The 24,427-nt window shown below is 48.3% G+C and overlaps 2 protein-coding genes across 4 annotated transcripts in view; both read left to right on the top strand.

The window, feature by feature from the left end:
- LOC119856755 (protein mab-21-like 3) overlaps positions 1 to 5,671 on the top strand; it is a 46,128-nt gene extending 40,457 nt beyond the window's left edge. For both annotated transcript variants that reach the window (XM_038404730.2, XM_038404731.2), the window contains one exon: positions 756 to 5,671. In XM_038404730.2, coding sequence (XP_038260658.1) covers positions 756 to 860 — 105 coding nt within the window. In that variant the 3' untranslated portion in view covers positions 861 to 5,671. The remainder of the gene's footprint in view (positions 1 to 755) is intronic.
- A 3,582-nt stretch (positions 5,672 to 9,253) lies between these two features.
- LOC119856754 overlaps positions 9,254 to 24,427 on the top strand; it is a 29,863-nt gene continuing 14,689 nt past the window's right edge. Inside the window, exons 1-6 of one of the 2 annotated variants that reach the window (XM_038404729.2) lie at positions 10,761 to 11,616; positions 11,912 to 11,993; positions 13,261 to 13,287; positions 14,022 to 14,295; positions 14,510 to 14,660; positions 14,913 to 15,472. In XM_038404729.2, the coding sequence (XP_038260657.1) occupies positions 10,990 to 11,616; positions 11,912 to 11,993; positions 13,261 to 13,287; positions 14,022 to 14,295; positions 14,510 to 14,660; positions 14,913 to 15,320 (1,569 nt within the window). In that variant the 5' untranslated portion in view covers positions 10,761 to 10,989 and the 3' untranslated portion in view covers positions 15,321 to 15,472. Of the gene's footprint in view, positions 9,376 to 10,760; positions 11,617 to 11,911; positions 11,994 to 13,260; positions 13,288 to 14,021; positions 14,296 to 14,509; positions 14,661 to 14,912; positions 15,473 to 24,427 lie in introns of those variants that run through there. The other variant, XM_043517103.1, reaches the window with a different exon arrangement.

Below are 24,427 nucleotides of genomic sequence, written 5' to 3'. Positions count from 1 at the left end.
CGCAGGATTTCTTCAGGTCAGCCTGGAAGACCTTAAAACTCAGGACATTTTTCTCTGCAGTGTTGGTTCAAGTGTTCTGAGCAGCCTCTTGAACTCAATCTCCCAACTCCAACTGGTCACCCATAAAAATATTCAGGGGAGACAATAATCTGAACTGCTGATGGGGGAGGGGAGCGTGAACCCAACAAAAATCTTTAAAGAAAACTACCAAAAAGACTGGTTTCAGAGTAGCAGCCGTGTTAGTCTGTATTCGCAAAAAGAAAAGGAGTACTTGTGGCACCTTAGAGACTAACAAATTTATTAGAGCATAAGCTTTCGTGAGCTACAGCTCACTTCATCGGATGCATTTGGTGGAAAAAACAGAGGGGAGATGATGAAGTGAGCTGTAGCTCACGAAAGCTTATGCTCTAATAAATTTGTTAGTCTCTAAGGTGCCACAAGTACTCCTTTTCTTTTTACCAAAAAGATTGGGCCAGACCCCCAGCTGGTGTCACTTGGCCTTAGCTCCATTGGAGTCAACTGGGGCCAGATCCCAGCTGGGGTCATTGGGCCGTTAGCTCCATTGGGGTCAATGGGGCCAGACCCGCAGCTGTAGTCACTTGGCTTTTGCACAACGGGGTCAATGGGGTCAGATCCCAGCTGGGTTCAATAGGCTATAGCTTCAGTGGGGTCCAAATCCAAGCTGGTGTCAAACTCAAGGAGTTACGTAGATTTCCTTTGTCTTGGCTATGTAACTTTCCTCTCTCTCTGTGCAGACCGTTCTTCTGTGGGCCCAAGATATTCACCCAGAGACAGAGAAATGGGAGGACCCTGGAGTCATCCCTGAAGACCCTTCTGAGCCTCCTATGTCCACTGCGTGAACAAGGAAAGCTCCCCCACTATTTCCTGCTGACTTTAACCTCTTCAACAAGCACTACAGGGAAGGTAACGGGTTCTATGAGCACCTGGCCTTCCAGGTTTCAACAAGGAGGGGAGCTGTTGGAGGTGAATCCAGCAGACTATATATTCCTGAGAGTCCCCAAGAAGGATTCCGAGTGTTCTGGGGCCTCCAGCCGAGCAGAGACATCTCTCCAGGGATTTAATTCAAGCCACCTGAAGAAGCTGAAGGAGTTGGAGGAGAAACAACTGTATGAGTGGGAAGAGGAAGAGCCAGGTAACAAGAATGTAACAGCCTAGCCAGTCCAAGGGAGGGAACAGGTTGAGCCCTGAAGGATTTAACAGAAGAGCAGATCCCGGCTGTAGGATTGTGCTGGAAGCAGCCACAGCCATACCTAGAATGAGAGAAACGTGTCATCTGAGTGAGCTGGTAAACTACACATGCATCACCAGTTTGACTTGAAAATTGCTGAGCTCCATGGGGGCCAGGTTGGGTTAGTGCTGAAAATTTCATGTTTTTTCCCTCAAATAGATAGCCCCTCCCCCCTGCCTTCACTTTTAAAATTTCTCCCATTCTTATCATGGGTCTGTTCTGGGTGAAGCGGGCAAAATACTCAGGGCATAGTGGATGTGACATGGACTAACATTCAGTAATTAAAAAGTTACTGGGCTGTGGGATCTGGCTTTGAGATTGACACGCACCAGCCAATGATCATAATGTGCCACCTACAGAGCCACTCAGGCTGGTGTAGCTGGGAGTCCATCCCCCCCCACAGCAAATGCCCCACAACCCCTCCCACAGCGCCCCCAATGGGAGAGTATCACGAGTCATGGAGGCACTGCTCTAGAATGCCCCACATGAAGCCAGTCAGGGTCCTGGGGCACCGTGCTTACTTTCGGTGAGCACATTGTCACTAGGGGTAAGGAGCTTACACAGCTTCGTCCTTCCTGAGTTTGACCTTGGAGCATCCAGCATCCCCGTCCACACCGTTTGCTTCTCGCAGCCAGTCTGCCCTGGTGGGACTCCTGGGGAAGCCAGGGGGCCCTGCACCCCAACTCCATAGTCACACGTGACTGAACCAGCATTGTTAAAATGGAAAGTTTATTAGACGAGAGGAACACAGAGTAGAACAGGACACGGTTAGCCACAGAAATCAGTGACTTTCAGCCTAATCCATCTTGGGAGGAGGGGAGCCCAGAGCCAGGGCTCTGGCCCTCCCCTGCGCTCTAGGCCAGCCGAGACTGACCCGCTTTCAGCTGCCTGACCCTTGCCTCTGTCCATTGCTCCTCCTCCTGTCTTGTCTGCTTCCTGGGCAAAAGGTTTTCACCTGGTCACATCCCCCTCCTAGGCTCCAGTTAGAAGGGGACAGCCAAAGCACAGGTGCAGCCAGCAGGAGCAGCCCCTGCAAAAGTCACACCTTATTACCACAATCTAGACATTGGTGTAATATCCAGGGAAACTGAGGCACACACAGTATTCATGCAAAACAGTAAGATTCACATAGGCTCACATACAACATAAGATGAATAAAACCCCACTTCATCACATCTTCCCCCCTTCGAGACCGAACTGAGTGGGGTCACTTTAGCCAGTGACCTGGGGAGGTTTGGGACCCCCTCTCTGGGACAAAGCATCAGCTATAATATTGGCACTCCCCTTAACATGGGCCACCTCCATCTCATATTACTGGAGGGACAGACTCCACCTCAGGGGCTTGGTATTGGCCCCTTTCATCTGGTACAGCCACGGCAGGGTGAGTGGTCAGTGTACACAGTGAAGTGCTGCCTGAATAGATCTGGGTATGGCCTCTTAAGAGCCCAGCCCAGGCATAGCCCGGGGCAGCAGCTTCCTGCTCAGGTACAGGATGGGGTGTTTCTCCTCCTTTCCATTAGTGTGTGTCGACACCACACCCAGCCCTGTGGCTGGCACGTCAATGAACACCATCAAGGGCTTGTCAAAGTCTGGGTTTCCCGGCACCGGGCCCTTGACCAGAGCCTCCTTCAGCATGCAGAGAGCCCTCTGGCACTGCCCAGTTCAGACCAGCTTGCCTGGCTCACCCTTCTTATATAGCTCCGTGATGGGAGCTGACACAGAGTTAAAGTGGGGCACAAACCTCCGGCAGTGCCTTGCCATCCTGATAAAGGCCTGGGCCTGTTTCTTAGTCTAGGAAGCAGGCCACACTCTGATCGTCCCTACCTTGGCTGGCTCTGGCTTTAGACAGCCACTCCCCACCTTGTAGCCCATGTACGACATCCCCACCTGGCACTTGCCAGCTTTTACAGTCAGCCGTGCATGCTGGAGGTGACCCGGCCCCTTCTTTCTGGGACATGTGGTCCTCCCAGGTATGGCTAACAAACCAAATATCATCAATGTATGCTATGGTAAAGTTCTCCATCCCATTCAGTAACTGATCCACCTGGCGCTGATAGGTGACCGGCACCTCCTTGAAGCCAAAAGGTAGAACCAGGGATTGGACATATATAGATTCACTGACAAACACCTTTGTTAAGATTGTCCAGGGACAGCTCATGCCCTTCCAGAACTGAGTTCATCAAAACTCAAACTTGTGCAAGCCAGAAAATATGGAGTTAAGGTAAATGCCCAGCACCACCTTAACTCTGCCCTGCCCCCGAGCTTGCAATAGCCACTGGGAATTATCCACATGCCCCACAGCTGTGTTTACTGCGATAGGTGGCGCTGTACTGAATGGGGGAGGGAGCAGATGGAGCTGCTTGGCAGAGCTGTGATTGGGATATGAGACTTTGGGGGCCCTGCCTCTCTGAGGGTATCTGAGCCCCTCTCCCTGCCCCCTCCCCCCTGTGCAATCAAAAGAAAAAGGTGCATGCAGACCTTGGGATATCCGCTACCCCTCGTTTCAGAGCGGCATTGTGCAGGCTGTGGCACTAGCAGGGCACAAGGGGTGTCTTGCCATGGGGACTGTCAGCGGCGAGGTGAGTGATGAGCGAGGTCTGTGGGTTTAATGAAGGGGGAGTGAAAGCATCATCGTGCATAAAGGGGAAGGGGCTGTAAAAGTGATTTTGTGCAATTAGCAGCTCGGTGTCCTTTCTACGGACAGGCTCCATGTCTGAGTGTAGGGCGGCCGTAGGGAGCTCCTGCGCTGTACAGGTCAAAGGCAGGGTGTGAATGTGGGCATTAGGGACATATTGGGGCATCGCTCAAAGAGGGCAGAATTAAGGTTGTGTTGGGCATTTACCATAACACTGTATTCCCTGAGGTTCCAAAGCTCAAGTGTTGCTGAGCTCGACGTTCCAGAAGGGCACGAGCTACCCCCGGGCAACCTTTACTCTGCATTCACAATGTTTTTTGTCAGTGAATTTCCTAATTTTTTTGAACAGAAAGAAAATGTTGTTGCCAGGAGCTAGTGCTCCTTGAGGCAGCTGCAATTCTCATGTCGGTGACCAGTTCAGATGCTCCTGTGAATTCTTACACAGCACTTTTCACCAGTAGCTCTCAAGGATGAAAACATCATTATCCCCATTGTACAGATGGGGAAACTGAGGTGTGAAGTGACTTGGCTAAAGTCATCCCACAGGCCCAGGGCAGAGCTAGGAATAGAGGCCAGTTTTCTGAGTCCCAGTCCACTGCTCTCTCCACTCAGCCAGATAGTGCCTATGTTATTCTTAACTGTCCCCCTACCTCCTGCACACTGTTCTCATGGGATAATGGCCATGTGTTGCAATGTTTGCAGTGTGTAGATGCTAACAGGGCTGATGAGGGAAACCTCATCCATGATCTAGTTCCCAAAAGCTTGATGGTTTTATTACGTCAGTACTACGGTGCCGTGAAGCATGTGAGAGAAATGCTGTGTCTCTCTCCTCCCCCACCACCCCAACATATAGGCCCCCCCTAATATTTCCAGCTCCCCTTTCCATTCAGCCATCAGCATTTAACACTCCAGGGCTCAGCAAATCACAGGCAGAATCTGTGAACTTGAAGCCAGGTTGTTTTTGGCTGGATCTCGGGAACCCGTTGGTCAAATGTCCACAAGTCTGGATCCTCGACCGCAGCCCGTGCCGCCGTGGGGCCCACCCAGTGCCCAGGCAGTCTGAGCAGCAGCATGGAGTTTAGGCACTGAGAACAACTGAGCTTTAATTAGAGCTGGACTGGCCACTAACGACAGCAGAGGGTTCAGCTATAATAGGCACCAACTGTGACGTCTCAGAACACCTCGCAGTCATCAACGGGTTTATCCTCATGATGCCTTGGGGAGGCTGGGCAGGGCAAGAGCCCCCATTGTACACATGGGGAAACTGAGGCAGAGACAGTCCACATGACATGATCAAGGTCACATAGAGAGTCTGTGGCAGAGCCAGGAGCTGAACCCAGGAGTCCTCCGAGTCCCACAGCGACCGACTCCCCCATCCAGCTTACCTGCCCCCACGTCTGTTCCTGGTCTCGGGGCATTTCTTCCCATGGTTTGTTCATGTGCAGCGACGGGGGCTACAGTCTGTGTCAGGGTGCGTGTGTGTCTGTGCAGCACCTGGCGCGATGGGGGCCCCAATCTCAGTGTCCTTGATTCGATGCCCTGGCGGGCTGTGGGGCTGGGGCAGATGGTTATTGTACAGAGACAATCACCACAGTATCCCCCTGAGAGACCCCCAGTATTTCCCCAACCTCCCTCCTCAGAGACCCCCAATATCTCCCACCTCAGAAACCTGCCAACATCCCCCATCAGAGACCCCCAATATCTCCCCAACCTCCCCTCTCAGATAGCCCCTGACATCCCCCATCAGAGACCCAAATTTCTCCCCCACCTCCCCCTCAGAGACCCCAATATCCCCCTAACCTTCCCCCTCAGAGACCCCGAATATCTCCCCTCAGAGACCCCCAACATCCCCCAACCTCCCCCTCAGAGCCCCAAATATCTCCCCTCAGAGACCCCCAATATCCCCCAACCTCCCCCTCAGAGCCCCAATATCCCCCCAAGCTCCCATCTCAGAAAGCCCCCAACATCCCCCATCAGAGACCCAAATTCTCTCAACTCCCCCTCAAAGACCCCAATCTCCCTCAGAGACCCCTTACCTTCCCCCTGAGAGACCCCTAATATCTCCCCAACCTCCCTCTCAGAAACCGCCTGACGTTCCCCCTCAGAGACCCCCAACGTGCCACCAACATGATTTCTTCAGAGCCCACCCCGACATCCCCCTCAGGCCCCTCCCCCCAGTGACCGTTGCGGCCGTTACTCCCCCGCCCCCCCCCGCCCTGTGCTGGAGCCGCCTCCTCCCGCCCTTCGCAGCTGTGTTGCAGGGGGGAGGGGCGTCATGGCGCCAACGGCCACTGGGGGGAGGGGTTGTCGGGGATCTCTGGGGGATGTTGGGGGTCTCTGGAGAAGATATTGGGGATATTGGGGTCTCTGAAGGGATGTTGGGGAGATATTGGGGGGCTCTGAAGGGGACGTTGGAGGTATCTGGGAGATGTTGGGGGTCTCTGAGGGGGATTTGCAGAGATATCAGGGGTCTCGGGGATATTAGGGCTCTCTGATGGAATGTGGGGGTATATTGGGGGTCTCTGACGGCATGAGTCTTGCAGATGTATGGGGGGGTTTTGGGGGGTCTCTGCATCTCTGAGGAATGTGGGGTATATTGGGGGTCTGACTGGAGAAGATATGGGGAGATATTGGGGTCTCTGAAGGGGATGTTGGGGAGATATTGGGGGGTTTCTGAAGGCAATATGGGGTCTGGAGAAGATATTGGGGGGATAGGGGGTCTCTGAGGGGGATGTTGCAGGGTCCCCGTGAGGATGTTAGGGGTGTCTGAGTTGCGTAGACTCCAAGGAGAGGCTGCTGAATTGGAATTAATTTGCAAACTGGATACAATTAATTTAGGCTTGAACAGAGACTGGGAGTGGATGGGTCATTACGTAAAGTAAAACTATTTCCCCATGTTTCAGAGTAGCAGCCGTGTTAGTCTGTATTCGCAAAAAGAAAAGGAGGACTTGTGGCACCTTAGAGACTAACAAATTTATTAGAGCATAAGCTTTCGTGAGTAATGCATCCGATGAAGTGAGCTGTAGCTCACGAAAGCTTATGCTCTAATAAATTTGTTAGTCTCTAAGATGCCACAAGTCCTCCTTTTCTATTTCCCCATGGTATTTCTCCCCCCCCCACCTCACCCCCCACTGTTCCTCTGATATTCTTGTTAACTGCTGGAATTAGCCTACCTGCTTGTCACCATGAAAGGTTTTCCTCCTTTCCCGCCCCTGCTGCTGGTGATGGCTTATCTTAAGTGATCACTCTCCTTACAGTGTGTATGATAAACCCATTGGTTCATGTTCTCTGTGTGTGTATATCCATCTCCCCTCTGTTTTTTCCACCAAATGCATCCGATGAAGTGAGCTGTAGCTCACGAAAGCTTATGCTCTAATAAATTTGTTAGTCTCTAAGCTGCCACAAGTCCTCCTTTTCTTTTTGAGTTGGGTGTGTGGAGGTGAACAGGGAGGAGGTTGTGTGGTTCTTGAGGAGGGATATGGGGGGGGGTCTTGGGGATGAAACTGGAAGGTCTCAGGGATATTTGGACATGTCTCTGAGGGTGGAAATTGGTGGGTTTCTGTGTGGGTTATTGGAGGGATATTGGGCATTTCTGAGGGGGCATTGGATTCTTGGGGGATACTGGGGGAGGGTCCCTGTGGGTATATTGGGGAATATTTGGGGTCTCTGAGGGAGATGTGTATTTCTGAGGTGGCATGGAGTTCTCTGAGGTTTAGTGGGGACTCTGAGGGAAATATTGGGGGATCCCTGAGAGAAGGTATGTCATAAATATCAAGGGAAGGGTAAACACCTTTAAATCCATGCTGGCCAGAGGAAAACCCCTTTCACCAGTAAAGGGTTAAGAAGCTAGGATAACCTCGCTGGCACCTGACCACAATGACCAATGAGGAGACGAGATACTTTCAAAAGCTGGAGGTGGGGGAGAAACAAAGCCTCTTTCTTGGTCTGGGTGATGCTTCTGCCGGGGACAGAACAGGAATGGAGTCTTAGAACTTAGTAAGTATCTAGCTAGAGACGCGTTAGATTCTGATTCTTTAAATGGCTGAGAAAATAAGCTGTGCTGAATGAAATGGAGATTCCTGTTTTTGTGTCTTTTTGTAACTTAAGGTTTTGCCTAGAGGGACTCTCTATGTTTTGAATCTGATTTCCCTGTAAGGTATTTACCATCCTGATTTTACAGAGGTGATTCTTCTATTTTTTTCTTCAATTAAAATTCTTCTTTTAATAACCTGATTGCTTTTTCATTGTTCTTAAGATCCAAGGGTTTGGCTCTGTGGTCACCTATGCAAATTGGTGAGGATTTTTATCGAGCCTTTCCCAGGAAAGGGGGTGTAGGGTTTGGGGAGGATTTTGGGGGGAAAGATGTTTTCAAGCGGGCTTTTTCCATGTTATATTTGTTAGATGCTTGGTGGTGGCAGCAATAAAGTCCAAGGGCAAAAGGTAAAATAGTTTGTACCTTGGGGAAGTTTTAACCTGTGCTGGTAAAAATAAGCTTAGGGGGTTTTCATGCAGGTCCCCACATCTGTACCGTAGAGTTCAGAGTGGGAAAGGAATCTTGACATGGTCTGTGGAGGGGATATTGCTGGGACTCCAGTCTAGGGCTTGTCTAGGAGTACAGGGTTTGGGGGTTTTTCTGACGTCTGTGCAACATGCCCAAACCACTTCAGTCGTCTTTTTGCAATCATTATCTCTACAGCCTGTTTGTTGGACAGTCCTTCGTAACACATCAGGGTTGGTTACTTTGTCCCCACAGCGGACACCATGTATTCTCAGCCTGTCGTGGGCTTCTAGCACTTGCCAAGTTTCAGAAGCATGTAACAATGTCGGTATCACAATGGCATTGTATAATTTTTATCTTAGTTCTGATGTGAATCTCTTTATTTATTCAGATAGTCTCAAAAAACGCCACTTGCCTTCCCAGTTCTTATTTCCACTTCTTTATGGAGTTGGCCATCAGCATTGATTGTGCTTCCAAGATATACAAATTTGTTAACCATGCCATATTCTTCACCATCAATCAGATATGCAATATTATTGCTGACTCCTCTCTCAACAATTATGACTTTTGTCTTTTTTTGGCTGTTTCTTAATCTTCTTTGACGGCACCCCATTTGACATTGTAGTGGTCTTTTTCATGGCATCGTCATCTGTGTCCAACAGAACAATGTCATCTGCAAAGTTGATCTCTTGAAGTTTTTTCTACTCACATAACTACTGTATCTTCCTTTGATGTTGCTTTTTGCATCACATAATCTAGAAGAAAAGGAAAAGTGGTAAGATACAACCCTGCCACACTCCAGTGATGATCGCAAACCAATCTGTCTCTCCACTTTCTGTCCTTACACAGCATTTTGAACCTTCATACAGCATCTTGGCCTGTGACGCTATCTTTCTAGGAAGACCATATTGTTGCAAGATCTGCAATGGAGACCCTATGGATGCAATTGAAAGATTTGATGAAATCTGTGAAGTTCAAGATTCATCTTCTTTGGTAAGCAAGCCCTTTCTCAATCAATTGTCTCAGGGTAAAGGTGTGATCTACACATGATCATTTTTTGTTCATTCAGTACACAGTTTTTCATTGATGACCACTTTGGTCCTCTTCAATAGTACGCTACAGAACACTTCTGTGGTACTGAAAGTAGTGCCATACTTATGCTGAGTAGGGACCTAGCTGATGGTCTCAGCTTTAACAAAACTGTTTTTGGGGAGCGATGGAGGGTTTGAGGAGGCAAGTAGGAAAAGAAGATCCTAAAAGGCTCAGAAACCCAAAGGTGAATAAAGAGAACCCAACGTTTTCTCCCTCCAAATCTTATGATTTTAAGCCATTTTCATGATTGTTGAATGTTTGTGATTGGCAACACTGGGTATCTCTCCCGGAGCAGGTAAGAGTCTATAAGTAGAGTACCGACACAGGGAACAGAAATTTGATAATAGGGAGCTCTTCAATCTAACAGATAAAGGTAAGATCCAATGGCTGGAATTTTAAGCTGGGTGGGTTTAGACTAGAAAGAAGAATGAATTTGTTCATAGTGTGGGGACTTAATGGCTGCAACAACCTACCAAGGGCTCGGGTGGATTCTCCTTCACTGGCAAGTCATTAATCAAGATGGGACGTTTTCTGAAAAATCTATGTGATGCTGGCAGACCAGGTGCCAGCTCATGCCAAGGTCTCAACCAAACACTGACAAATACATAGCTGGAAACCAGTCTGGCTCACCTGTGTGTTAAGTTTCTAAGAATGTATTTAGGGTTCAGATTTTATGAAACGCTTGTAAGATGCTGCATGTATTAATCTCATTATACCGTCTATACCCCATGTTCTAAGGTGGCAGGAAGTGTTTGTATTGTAATCCTCTGTAATTGTATAAATCATCAAACAGGAAAGAAGCATTAATTAATGTACAATGCCAGTTTCCTACAGAAGGTGTTAGGGCCTGCCCACCAAGAAGGCTCATTGAATGTGCCATTGTGAAACCTCAAAGAACAAAGACTTTGTTAATTGCATTCCACCCCATCCAGTGAAGAGAAGACCTGTACTTGAACTCATCCCATCAGCCTGAACTCTGGGAGGAAGGGAAAAAATCCCTGATAGGAAGAAACTGTGTCTTTTTGCTGCCTGGTCTCTGAGGGGCCATGGTCACTAAGCATAAGCAAAAGATTTCCCAGTGCGTGGCAAGGGCTAGCTATAAGGGATGTATAGAGCTTGCTCATTATAGAAGCTTCTGTCATCGTTTGGAACCTAAGGCTGTAACTCGTGTGTGTGTGTATGTGTGTGTTGCCTGCTTTAACCTTGTAAATAACTTCTCATTTCTTTTCTTAGTAAATCTTTAGATAATTTATTATAGGATTTGCTACAAGCAGATTGTCTTTGTATAAGATCTAGGGTGCAATTGACCTGGGATAAGTGATCCTTTGGGCTCAGGAGGAACCTGAATATTGTTGTGATTTTTGGTGTAAGGGACCATCTATCACAAAGGCAGGCGTGTATAGGTGCAAGATAGATCAGAGTATCCAAGGGGACTGTCTGTCACTCTACGAAAACAACACTCCCTTCCCCCACGCAGCTCAGCAATGAGCAGGAGAGGAAGTGCCTTTACAGGAAATGCAGAGCGGAACCACTAGAGTTTTCCGAGGGACTGAGGAGGGCTCAGCCCTGCCAGGCAGGAGCCATCTGTGCCTCGCAGGGATGGCAGGCAAGTACCAGAGTGAGGCAGGAGTGCCAAGGGAAATGGAAGAGGAACAGGCTGAGTTTCATACACTTGTCCAGGAGTTCCTGAAATGCTCCTTGGGGAACCATGTGTATCCTGAGCAAAAGGAACACCAAAGAAGGAAGCAGGAGTGCCAGCTGGTGCAAGCTCTGGTCAGCAGGATCATGGCTTCAGTGCATGAGTGCAACATGGAGCTGTTCACGGGGGAAGCCATCCTGGTGGGCAGCCAAGCCCAGGACCTCCATGTCCAGACAGAGTCCAGCAGCAGCGACTACGACTTCCTGGTCCCCATCCATTACAACACGAATCTGATCCTTATGGGCAGCCTGTACAGCAAGCTGTACACCCCAAAAGGTCTTCTGCCTGTCTGGGAGAGCTTGAAGCCCGGGGTGCCGGTGTACCGCTGGGGGAACAAGGTAGTGGTGGATTATAACAAGCTAATAATGAGAGATCTCTTGGAGAGGAAGACTGTAGACGTGGACCTCACAGGAGAAGACATAAAAACAATAAATAACCGGCAGGTAAGTGAGATCATAGGGCATTCAAAAAGTCACTCCCTGCTAGCCCAGCTCTGGGATCTTCCCCCTGGTACCCCCTCAGGTCTGCTAGTGCCCCTCGATCCTGATCTGCAGCCCCGGCTAGCCCAGCCCGGGGCTTTCCGCCCCACAGCTCTGCTGGCATCCCTTAGTCTCCACCCACAGCCCGATCTCTCAGCCCTGGACTCCCCACCACAGCTCTGCTGGTACCACTCAGTCCCAACCTGCAGCTTCCTCTTGATTTGGATTAAAGCATCTAAAGATGTCTTATTATTATCAGCTACAGATTTGGAAGAATGGCATTGATCCATATAATGTAATGACAGAATTGTGGGAGTGTGTCCAGAAAGCTCTGACTGAAGGTAAGTTTCTTTGTGAATATTAATTCATTATTACTGCATCAATTAATTAAGGCCACAGGAAGATGATAAACACTGCCATAGAGTGTTTGGTTTGTTTTGCTTTCTTGTTTATTTTCTATTAACTTTTTGTTTTTTTAAAATATATATAACAACAAACATAACAAACTATACGTAAACTTCTTGAGAAGCAATGTGCTTGGAGTCGGGATCTCCAAGGTGGATGTGCACCCAGTGCACTGCGATTGTGGGGGTGGGTCGATACAGTGCATTGGAATGTGTGGGGGGGGAAATGCTCTCACTGCACTGAAATTTTCAGGGGAGGGGTAGAGGCTCCCAGCACACCAGAGTCCTAGAGGTGAGGTGGGGTGGGTGGATGCGCCTGGCACAATAGACTCTGGGTCGCCCAGTGTCCAGTTTACCTCCTGCCGCCCCACATCTGCTACATTAAAGAGCCAGTTAGTACCTGGGATTTTCTCCCCATGAGGATCCTTATATACTGTAATCAAGTCACCTCTTAATCTTTTTTTTTTTTTTTTTGATAAAGTAAACAGATTGAGCTCTTTATAGCCTCGTCTACACAGAAAAGTTAGGTACCTAGCTACAGCACTGAGGGGTCTAAATACTCTGAACCGCGGGGCCGTAACTAGGGCGACCTAGACCCCAGCAGCTCGATTGAGGAATATTTTTCAGGTTTATCTTTTTGCCACCTGCTGTTAATTCATTCTTTAACTTCCCAAGCAGTTTGCCACAGAGATGCACCCTTGCGACCTTGGTAAAGGGCATAACACCAACTTGCACTGGGAAAACGTTGTGTTTTTATATCCATGTCCTGAGGATGTTCTTAATTCCATTTCCACCTGGCTTATGTTGCTGTAGCTCCAGTCAATTCCTTGCCAAGCATGACAGCCCTTTAATATTGGTAGAACAGCATCCATGCTAGCAGAGGTTGTAAGGATTTTCCTATACTGGGATAAAAATCATCCCCATAAGTGAAGTAGTTAAACAGTGGAACAGTCAAGTGTGGAACAGGGCTAACTGATTGTATTTCCAGTGTGTGTTGATTTCAGCACTTAAGACAACACCGTAGCTGTAACTGTGAGCTGCCCAAGACTTGATTAATATAGGCACAAAGAAATTCAACTTCTTCCAACCCTGCAGGAAGCTAATCATTTTCTTCCAGTTTTACCTTTGTGATCAGCCTTCTATACAAGACTCTGAGTGTCATAGATTTTAACTAGCCCTTTTCTTGCGCCATCTCCATTTTTAGAGAGAAGAAACCTTGCTACCGGAATTAGTAAGTAAAAATTACATACATTAAGGGACTCTGTAAGTGGAGAAATTATAAGCTCGAGGGAAATACAGAAGGGAAAACTGTTAAATTGTGTAGGGTAAAATAGTAAATACATTGAAAAGGGGGCTGTGGGTCGGGTTTGAGGGGCACTGACAGAGCTGTGCGGGGTGGAAGAACTCCTGGCTGTGATAATAGGGGCTGCTGGTTGGGGTTCAGGGGCAAAAGCAGAGCTGTGTGTTGGGGAAGCCCACAGCTGTAATAGCGGGGTCTGTGGGTCAGGGCATTGGCAGAGCTGGGGGGCATAAAGGAGGAAGCCCAGGGCTGGAGTTCAGGATTAAGGGGCACCAGCAGAGCTATATGGTGAAAAATTTTTCACTGTTCCTTCATACTCTCTCTCTCTCTTACAATGGAGTTCCCAGTGTTAGGGGTTAGGGAGTCAGGCTTCCTGGTTTCTATTCTCAGTTCTTCCACTAACTCACCATGTGCCCATGGAGATGAAGTTAGTTACACATCAGAGAGACACAGAAATAGAATCCAGGAATGCTGGCTGCCAGCCCCCATTGCTCTCATCACTAGACCCTGCTCCCCTCCCAGAGCTGGGAGAGAACCCAGGAGTCCTGGGATCTTGGCCCTCATTCCCTTGACCTTTGCTCTTCCATCATCTCAGATCTGCAAAGCTTTGACCTATGTCAGCTGTTTGCTTTTAACTCCCACTCCTCTGTCTTGCCCTCTCCAAGGAAACATTAGACTGGAGAACACTGTGGGTATTACACCAGTTAGTCCAGCCATACAGCTCAGTGCAGAGGTGAATGGCCAAACTGTGTCTATAGACCTGGTGCCCACCATCCGGAATAAACTGGACATGTTCATGGATTGGCCGCAGCAGGATCTCAAGTGGCTTTCCGACTGGTGGGACCGGAAGCAGGGCACTGAGCAGAGAAAACCCACCTGGAATATCATGGAAATTTACAAAACTGGGACAGATCTGGTGGCCAAGAATTCATACTGGAGGTAAAAATGCAAATCTCATTTGTTCCAGCTGAAGGCAACAGAAATACACACAGACGCAGCAGGGCTCAGCCCCTCCAGCAGAGGGCACTAGGACACACACACACACACACACACACACACACACACACCCTCCCCCAGTGTAGGTTTGGGATGGGGTCTGTCTGACCCCATACTCCCATTCAGCCCTGCCCCATTTCCCTCCACCCCACTCCAGGCTGACCTTCTCCCTGGCTGAGACCCAGCTCCTCAAGGACATAGACGCTGATGGTGGGTGTAGGCAGAAGGCGTTGCGGGTGCTGAAGCAAATCAATATGGAGAAGTGGGTACCACGCTACGGCAAAGTCCTGACCTCCTACCACCTGAAGGTAACTCAAACGGGGGAGCCAGGGTAGGAGGAGGTGGAGAATGGGTGATAGGAGCATCCTCGGATATAGGGGAGAAAGATCTAGAAGGTTAGAGCTGGGGGGGCTGGGAGCCAGGATCCTGAGTTCTCTCCCCAGCTCTGGGAGGGGAGTGGGTTAGGGGAGGGGGGCCAGGAGCCAGGACTCCTGGGTTCTAGCCCTTGTTGTGGGAGGGTAGCAGTCTGTAGTGGTTAGAGCTGCATGTTTCTTTTGCAGATGGTTCTTTTTTGGGCTTCCCACCTCAACCCAGAGACCGAGAACTGGGCCATGGAGCTGGATGCTCTGGGGACCCTGCTGAAGGTGCTGGAGTTCAGCCTGGAGAAGAAACAGCTGCCCAGCTACTTCCTGCCTTCGATTAATTTGTTTGACTGGCACCGGAGTGAGGAAGAGAATTCCCTGAAAAACCGGGTGCTGGAGGTGCTCAGACTGGAGGTGAGGCTGATGAGATGCAGCCCAAAACAGTACCTCCAGCTGAGCTACAATCTGACCAAGCCCCAAGGCCCGGGACCCTTCATCCAATGGGCGTGGGAGCTTGACGAGTTTAGAAGGAAGCACCAGAAAGACTTTGAAGAGTTCAAAAACCTGAAGATATCTTTTGACACAAGCCTCTTCTGGGAGTTGTGAGCAACCTCTGCTCCCAACGTAGATATTTGGGCTTCTGTCTGAACTGACATACCCCAATGGATCTGCAACTGCTCTGGATTTACACTGGGGGAACGGATACTTTACTTCAAAACCTTGAGATATGGAACAATAATAGTGTTGGGTTCTTTTCATAGGCCTTCTGGGTTTTGTGAGAGTAGGGCTCACATGGGTGACTCTGGCATGACCCCAGCATAACTGAGATCAGAATCCAGCCCTGATCTCATTGCAATCAGGGGTGACTCCAGATTGACCCTGGGGGGCTGAGATCAGAATCTGGCCTTGCCTTCATTGCATGCAGGTGGTCGGACCCCACTGCAATCAGTGGATATAAGAAGATCCAATGGCTGGAAGTTGAAGCTGGGCAGGTTTAGACTTGAAATAAAGTGCAAATTGTTAACAAGTGATGGTAATTAACTATTGGAACAACGTAGAGTCATAGATTCTAAGGCCAGAAAGCTTCATTGTGATCATGTATTCTGACCTCCTGTATAATAGGGGCCAAAATAATTCCTGGAGCAGATCTTTTAGAAAACATTCATTCTTGATTTTAAAATTGTCAGTGGGGAGAATGACCCGTGGTAAATTGTTCCGATGGCTAATTAGCCTCACCATTAAAAATTGATGCCTTAGTCCCTGTGTGAATTTGTCTCGCTTCAACTTCCACCCTTTGGCTCATGTTAGACCTTTCTCGGCTACACTGAAGAGCTGATTATTAAATATTTTTTTCTCCATGTAGCTACTTATAGACTGGGATCAAGTCACCCCTTAATCTTCTCCTTGTGAAGCTAAATAGATTGATCTCTTTGAGGCTGTCACTATACGGCAGATTTTCTATTCTTCAGTCATTCTCGTGGCTCTTCTCTGAACTCTCTCCAATTTATCAACATCCTTCTTGAATGGTGGGCACCAGAACTGGGCACAGGATTCCAGCAGCGATCACTCCAGGGCCAAATAGAGAGGTAAAATGATCTCTCTGCTCCTACTTGAGATTCCCTTGTTTATGCATCCCAGGATCTTTTGGCCACCATGTTGCTCTGGGAGCTCCTGTTGAGCTGATTGTCAACCACAACTTCCAAATTTATTAAGACACTGCTTCCCAGGATAGAGTGCCCCAGCCTGTAAGTATGGCCTGAATTCTTTGTTCCCAGAGACATGCATTACATTTCACTGTATTAAATGCAGGATTGGCTTAAGCCCAGTTTACCAAGTGACCCAGATCACTCTGAATCAGTGCCCTGTCCTCCTCATTGTTTTCCACTCCCCTAACTTTTGTGTCATCTGCAAACTTGATCAGTGATTATTTATGTTTTCTTCTAGGTCATTTATAAAGATGTTAAATAGCATAGGGCTAAGAACCGTCCCTGCGGGACCCCACTGGAAAGTATTCGTTTAATGACAATTCCCCATTTGCAGTTACATTTTCAGACCGATCAGTTAGCTAGTTTTTAATCCATTTAATGTGTTCAATGATAATTTTATATCGTTCTACTTTTGTCATCAAAATGTTGCCCGGTACCAAGTCAAACGCCTTACAGAAGCCAGGTATATTACGTCAAGACTATTACCTTTATCAATCAATTTGTAATCTCATCAAAAAGATATCAGATAAGTTTGAAAGGGTCTTTCTTCCATAAACCCATGTTGCTTGCATTAATTACATTACTTCTTTTAGTTCTTTATTAACCAAGTCCTGTATCAGCCACTCCATTATCTTGCTCAGGATTGATGTCAGGCTGACAGGCCTATACTTACCAGGCCATCCTGTTTACTCTGTTTAAAAATGGGCACAACATTAGCTTTCTTCCAGTCTTCTGGAATTTCCCCAGTGCTCCAAGATTTAGATAATCAGCATTAATAGTCCAGTTAGCTCCTCAGCCAGTTCTTTTAAGACTCTTGGATGCAAGTTATCTGGACCTGGATTTAAAAATGTCTGACTTTGGTAGTTTCTGTTTAACATCCTCCAGAGATACTAGTGGAATGGAAAGAGTTCTCCTCACCATTTGCTTTAGTTAATACAGACAAATATAATTGGGATTATAGAAGAGATCAATATGCATAAGTATAAGATAGTTGAATGAACGGATCATATACAATATTATTATACTACAAAACAGTGTCATAAGGTATAATATGAAAATTGGAGACTCACTGGTCATGAATGTTTTTGGGTGATGTATGTATGGTTATGTATAAAGAGCTATGTACGTCTGCTAGAAATATGATGTTTGGAGGCTGTTGATAAACAAGCCTGTCCTAGACAAAGGAAGTGGATTTACCTGTCTGCCTTGCTTGATCACAGGCAGAGGATAATGAAAGTACATTGACATGTAACATCAAGCTTACAAGTGGCGGAAGAAAACAGCTTGGTGACACAGTAGAGGACACTCTGGAGTCTGAATCCAGGAGGGCTTCCTGGCTTTTCAAGCAGACGGTGAACTCTGGGAAATATAAGGAGAGCAAAAAGACATTTTAGTTATCCATCACTTAGGGAACAGCACCCTCCAGTTCTGTGAATGCTGGATCCTCCTGCCAGACGGGCTGGAGATGCTGGTAGCTTGATGTACTTGAGAAAGCTGTTTAGCAAGTTACAATCTTTGCCTGGAGTTAGTCTGAGACACTAGAAAGCTTTTTTATTTCTAACCATTTCCTGTTTCTTATCTCTGCTTAGTATCACCAATAAGTAGCCGCTTGCAAGTGCAGGTTGTACCCCTATAATAATCTCGTAAGTGTAATAACTGATCATGCTGCACACCGAACTCTCTGTTCTGTATTAGCAAACTTCTTCGTAGCTTTGCTATTAACCATCTCAGTGCTGTGTTATGAAGTGTGGGACCTCAGCTACACTAACAGGCTGGTGTGTGCGCTGTCTCTTAGGAGGCAATGAACTTAATAATTTCTGTGAGTGTTCAATGGGAGGGTAAGACTCTCTGGGGAGCTCTGGGGTTTGCTGCATGTTACCGGCAAGGCAAGGTTTGGGCTGGCAGAGTCCTGAGGAGTTTTATGGGGCTGGCTGACAGGCTGGGGTGGCAGGGAGCAGACACACAGTTCAAGCACCAGCAAAGCGCTCTCTCTTGCTGAGGCAGAGGGCTCACTGGCTTAGGGTTCTGGGCTCCTGAGGAGAGTGTCATCCCATTGTCCTGTGTCTTTGTTTCTGGTGTCCCAACGACAGGTGGATAATCACGTCTTTTAAGCACCTTTTCCTATTTCACCCAGACATGTCCAGGACGCTTCTGCTGCATTTTCAGCCCTTCCAGTGCCCTTAACCTTGCCCATTTAACATGGCAGAGCCTAACAACCCTTTATTTATTTCCCCCTACTTGCTGTTGCAGCTTCAGAACTTCCTTTGTTTTCCTGGAAGCACGCTTAGCAAATCAATGATATTTTACCCCAAACTACCCACCCTTCAAGATCAGGTCAGGGATCAAGTGCCTAGCAATGTTCAGCTAGTCTCTGAGATGCCCTGCACTGTTGTTTGGACCTCTAGGGCTACCCGAGACATCAGCACCACTGCTCTCAGAAGGCAGCAGGCCACTGTTCCGGTTTTACCCTGTCCTGCAGCTCTGTTATCTCATTCTCTTGTATTTGTTGCCTGTCTGAGACCCTCTGCTTTGATGCCTTATCTCCCTTCTTCCCTGGGATTTGGAGGTGTTGCCTATTCTTCTGTAGTATGTCTCCACCTAGGGTGACAGCCTCAAATGACCCCAGGGCAACCACTGCTCATTGTGAAGTGGAGGCAGCTCCTGGGATCCCAAATCATACTGAGTTTTTTGTTCTGCCTTGTCTGTCTCTTTTATAGATCTGCAAGTCCCAGTGTCTTGCTGATGTCCGTGTCTGACAGTGAAAGCATTCTTCTCCGTTTTCTGTTGAACAGAATGGCAGCAGGGGACACCCCTGGGGGCCAGTCTGTAATTCATAGGGCTAAATACAGATCAGAGTCTGACTGAAGTGAGCTGTAGCTCACGAAAGCTTATGCTCTAATAAATTTGTTAGTCTCTAAGGTGCCACAAGTACTCCTTTTCTTTTTGCGAATACAGACTAACACGGCTGCTACTCTGAAACTTTAGACTTTTGACACTGTTCTCCACCATCCCATTCGATGGGGGATAGCATGGACAGGGATTCTCTCAACAAAGTTTTTGGTGGCCCCCGAGTGCGGCCAAAATCTTGCTAGTGGCTGCTCTGACAATTTTTCCTAAAATACTTAATTAACTTTAGGAAAAACAAATAAATATGCACATGTCCAAATTACTGTAGTTATTTAGGTAGGTGGGGTTTTTTTGTTTTTTTTGAAGACTCAATAATAAAAATAATGTCTCTATTCTTTACTGGACCTAAACAGAATAGAAACACAAATAAGCTGCTTTACAGTTTTCTCTTTTGGTAGGGTTTTTTTATTTAGATTTGCTAGCTAGTAAATCTGCCACTGTGAAAAGTGAGATTTGTATTTGTTAATATCACTTTCCACAGCAAATTTACTCAGCCCTGGCAAGCTGGGAGCCAGATTAAGCCCTAGATGGGGAGGTGGGTAGGGAGATGGAGAGGGCCATGGGGGATGAGCCAGAAGCCCTGCAGCTGCGGCACAGAGCCTGCCACCACACGGCCAGAGCTTGCTGCCCCCACCAGGGCTGAAGCCCAATGCCCAAGCCCCTCCGCCCCAGGAAGATGGGGAACTCACACTGGTCACTGCTCCTACAGTGTTGTGGCTCCAGACAGGGCAGGCACCAATGCTGCTTCCCCCCCCACTTCCGCCCGGCACCCCATCACCACCAGGAGGTTGTGGCAGCAAGAAAAGCCCCTGGTGGTCACAGTGGGCACATTTGAGAAACACTGGATGAATGGCTATATTCTAAACCCAAATTTCACTGCAAACTGCTTAACCTCATGGCCACCGAACTGCAGCCCCTGTCAGACATTACTGTGACAGGTAGACCTTATCTAGCAAAAACAGGTTTGATATGCACCATCACCTGTTTAGCCTAGTGTCTTCTCATAAGGTTATCTTGGAGAGGTGAGAAATAGTCTAGGACAAGTACACTGTTTTCTCCAGCCTGTGTAAACAAATCTAGGCTTCCTTTGCCCCAGGGGCCAATCTTTTCCTGTGCCACCAACAGGGGCTCTTTTGCTTGACTTGGCCTGTGTTTTTGGCACATACAGCAACTCTGGACAGTTTCTCAACATCACTGTTCATGTGAGGCCGGCATAAAAGGTCTCTGGCTGTTCTCTGAGATTTTTCAATCCCCAACTGATCTTCATGACTCCTTTCTAATGTATTTTCTGTAACTTGGGGATTGCCCTCCTGTGCCTTTAAACAAAAATGCCATCTAGTGCTGAGAGCTCCCTTGTATTGATAATAGGGGCTGGGAATCTGCTGTCCCAGCCACCCTGTGCTAACAGCTTCAGTTACTTTCTGCAGGGTTTCATCCCGAGCAGGAGCTCTGGCAATCCCGGTCCGCATTTTGCCTGAGACGGACGGCATTTTTAAAATTCTGAGTGAGGTACAAAATCTAGCTCTGAACTTTGCTCCCCGCACTTGTGTCCAGTGCGCCAGCGAGGTGTGTTTGCAGCCAGCCAGCCAGCCTCTCCCAGGTGTGGAAGCAATTGGCAAAGGATACATTTGGAACTGAACATATAGTCTCTGTATTCTGGGGGGAAGCGGGAGCTGGCAGTGGCAATGAGTGTCTTATGGTCAGTTTCAGCTACATGATCTTCCCGTAAATAAAGATGTGAAATTCTTTTATGCCACGGACTAAGCCCAAAGCCCTGCTGTATCTGAGTGTATTGGCACTCAGTTTTTGTGAGTACCCATGGCGCACAAGTCACTGGTCTCCAGTTGGGACCATGGTGCTGTAAGAGGACTATGCCAATACCTCTGTGGAGGTGTCCATGGACAACTTAGTTCTGCATGTACTGTCCTAGTACCTAGTACTGGGACCTCTTCAATTCCATCCGTTTCTCAGACTCTTTATTACGATTGGCATCCTGTGTCTACATTGTAGTGCCCTCAGGTGGCTGGTTCGAGCAGCAAGCTTAGGCACAAATTTATCTCTGTATTTCCCCATTCCAAGGAATCTTTGTACCCCTCCACCCCTTGTCTGTTGGCAAAGGGGCAAGCAAGTGATCTACTCCTACACCTTGGCATGTGAACGTCTCTCCTAGGTATGTTATTTCCATTACACTGAATTTACATTGGTTTGGTTTAGCTTTAGTCCGGCACCTCTGGCTCTCTCCAAAACTGCTCAGTGCCTCTGATCATGCTGTTTAACTATTGTTTTTCCATCTCATTTTTGTACCTTGTTAGGGCTACCCTGCCCTCCCTCGGTTCTCGCCCTGCAGACATAAAACAGAAGGCCAGAGTCCGACGTGCAGGCAATGCATTGTTTAGTGGGGTCACCAAGCAAGCATATCCATAGCTCTACACCCGTACGGCTTTTCCTGTCCTCCTCCTCTTTCTTAGCAGGCTCAATTGTACCTGCAGTGCCTGCCCCTGGTCCCACCCCTTACAATTTATGGCCATGTTCTGTTTGGAAGGTCGCAAGTTGGGGGCTTCAGTACCACCTCTTTTGTACCCCACGGGGGGGTAGGGAGTGAGGTTGTGTTTCGGCCAGGGTCCCCTTTTCTTTGGTTTTTTAGTGTTCTTATGGCTCCCTCCTGGCTGGTTGCTTGACCTTGCCTTGAGACAGGAGTCGAGGCCATCTTCAAGTGTGCACTCATCTATTAAATTCTCCTGTGCCCAGCTACACTTTAACTCTCTTCCTCACCTCTTCTCATTGTGCTATCAACCCCATCTGGCTGTGGGCAGATGCAACACCCTGGGTCTTTGTTCTTTGTTCACACGTTAGTAAGGATATAAGCATATCAAAAACTAAACAAGCAAACAAAACCCCAAACTCTATCTCAGGTAAATATACAGGCCTGAATGCTATATTCCCCTCACCTACATACCCTCTGATTCAAAACATCTCTTCCTCATTAGAATGAAACAGGAGTGCGCTATACCTCAAATTTCTCTCCAGTTTAATTGTTCGCCTCTCTGCCAGAGATAACTGAAACACATCAACTGCTTCCGGACCAGCTCTTGTCACGACTATCGCTACCTTCTGATTGTCTTCCTGTTTGCTGGAACCCATTGTTGCCAATACAGAGGGAAGCGCTATTTAAACCACCTCCAGTTTCCCACAGAGTTTTAACTCTGGTGGGGCTGTTCATTGCTCCATCCTTCCACCCAGCATCTGTTCTTCATTCATTTACTCCTGGTACCGGGTGGCGGTCAGTGATCACTCGATGCTCACCAGGGCTCTGCTCTATCCTCAGTGTGGTTCCAGCTGGCTGTGCAACACAATAGGAGCTTCACAGCATCCTAATCTGGGAGCTCAGCCCTTAAAGGCACAGCCCCTGACACCACAATCCTATACCCTGTGTTATACAGGAAGTCAGACTGGAAACTATGAGTCCGAGTGGAATTTATCTCCTAACAACTGACACTTCTACTATTATAGTATTATGGGTGTGTCACTTTCAGTAAGTCAGATGCCAAAGTCCCTCTGGCACAGATAACCAGCGTACTCCCCCGGCAACCCCCCCCCCCCATAACACATACACCCACCCATAACACCACAATGGAGCTCAGCTACGGGCAGGAAACAGCTACAGCCAGGAGAGGAAGCACTTACAGAAAGTGCAGAGCTGAACTGCAAGAGTTTTCCCGTTGACTGAGGAGGGCACAGCCCTGCCAGGAGCCACCTGTGTCCCGCGGGGATGGCTGGTGAATACCAGGGTTGGGCCCGAGGGCCAGGAGAAATGGAAGAGGAACAGGCTGAGTCTCGTACAGTCGTCCAGAAGTTCCTGAAATGCTTCTTGGAGAACCATGTGTATCCCGAGCAAAGGGAACACCAGAGAAGGGAGCAGGAGTGCCAGCTGGTGCAAGCTCTGGTCAGCAGGATCATGGCTCGGGTGCATGAGTGGAATGTGCTGTTGTTCACAGGGGAAGCCATCCTGGTGGGCAGCCAAGCCCAGGACCTCCACGTCCGGGCAGAGTCCTGCAGCAGCGACTACGACTTCCTGGCCCCATACAGTACAACACGAACCTGATCCTGCTGGGTACCCTGTACAGCGCGCCGTGCACAGAGCTCCACTTCCTGCCTTCCTGGCTGAGCCTGAAGCCCGGCGTGCGGTGTACCGCTGGGAGAACAAGCTGGTGGGGATTTAACAAGGTGACACTGAGAGACATCTTGGATGGGAAGGTTCTAGACTTGGACCTCACGGAGGAAGACATCAAAGAAATAAATAGCCGACAGGTAAGTGAGATCATATCAGAATGTATCCTCCGGAGTTATCTACACACTCGCTCTGCTGGTGCCCCTCACTCCCGACCCACAGCTCCCTGCTAGCCCCGCCCTGGGCTCCCCCCAGCTCTGCCGGCGCCCCTCACTCCCAACCTGCAGCCCCTTGCTAGCCCAGCCCTGGGCTCCCCCCAGCTCTGCTGGTGCCCCTCACTCCTGAGCTGCAGCTCCTGCTAGCTCAGCTCAGGGCTGTCCCCGTGTCCCCCCGCAAAGCTCTGCCAGTCCCCCTCAATCCTGATCCACAGCTTCTTTTTATTTTGGATTAAAGCATCTGAATAAATTTGATTTCACCCCTTTTCAGAGGTATCTTTGGAGGAGTGGCATCGATCCATTTTGGTAGCTAGAAGTTCCATGAATTTGTCGAGAATGCTCTGGCTGAGGGTAAGTGTCTCTTTTAGTATTAATCCATTAGTGTTGCATTAATTAATCAAGGCCTGTAATGAAGATGATAAATAAACCCTGTGATGCTCCTCAAACTAATCCCCAGATATTCTTGTATCACAGTCCCAGCTCTCCCAAGCTGCTCTGGCTAATCCCTCCCCCAGTCAATATGGCCACACGTAACCCAGTCGCTGCAGGGCAAGGGGGTCATTCTCGGGGGCTATTGCAGAATAGCCCTGTGGAAGGCATTTACCTTAACTCTGTATTTCCTGGGCAATACTACAGGCCAAAGCATGAGTTTCCCAGGCAACCTTAACTCTGCGTTAATCAAGCTTTTGGTCGTGGATTAGAATCATAGATTCCAAG

This window comes from Dermochelys coriacea, chromosome 6 (assembly GCF_009764565.3).
Source record: "Dermochelys coriacea isolate rDerCor1 chromosome 6, rDerCor1.pri.v4, whole genome shotgun sequence".
Lineage (NCBI taxonomy): Eukaryota > Metazoa > Chordata > Testudines > Dermochelyidae > Dermochelys > Dermochelys coriacea.
This window is presented reverse-complemented; position numbering and strand designations above follow the sequence as displayed.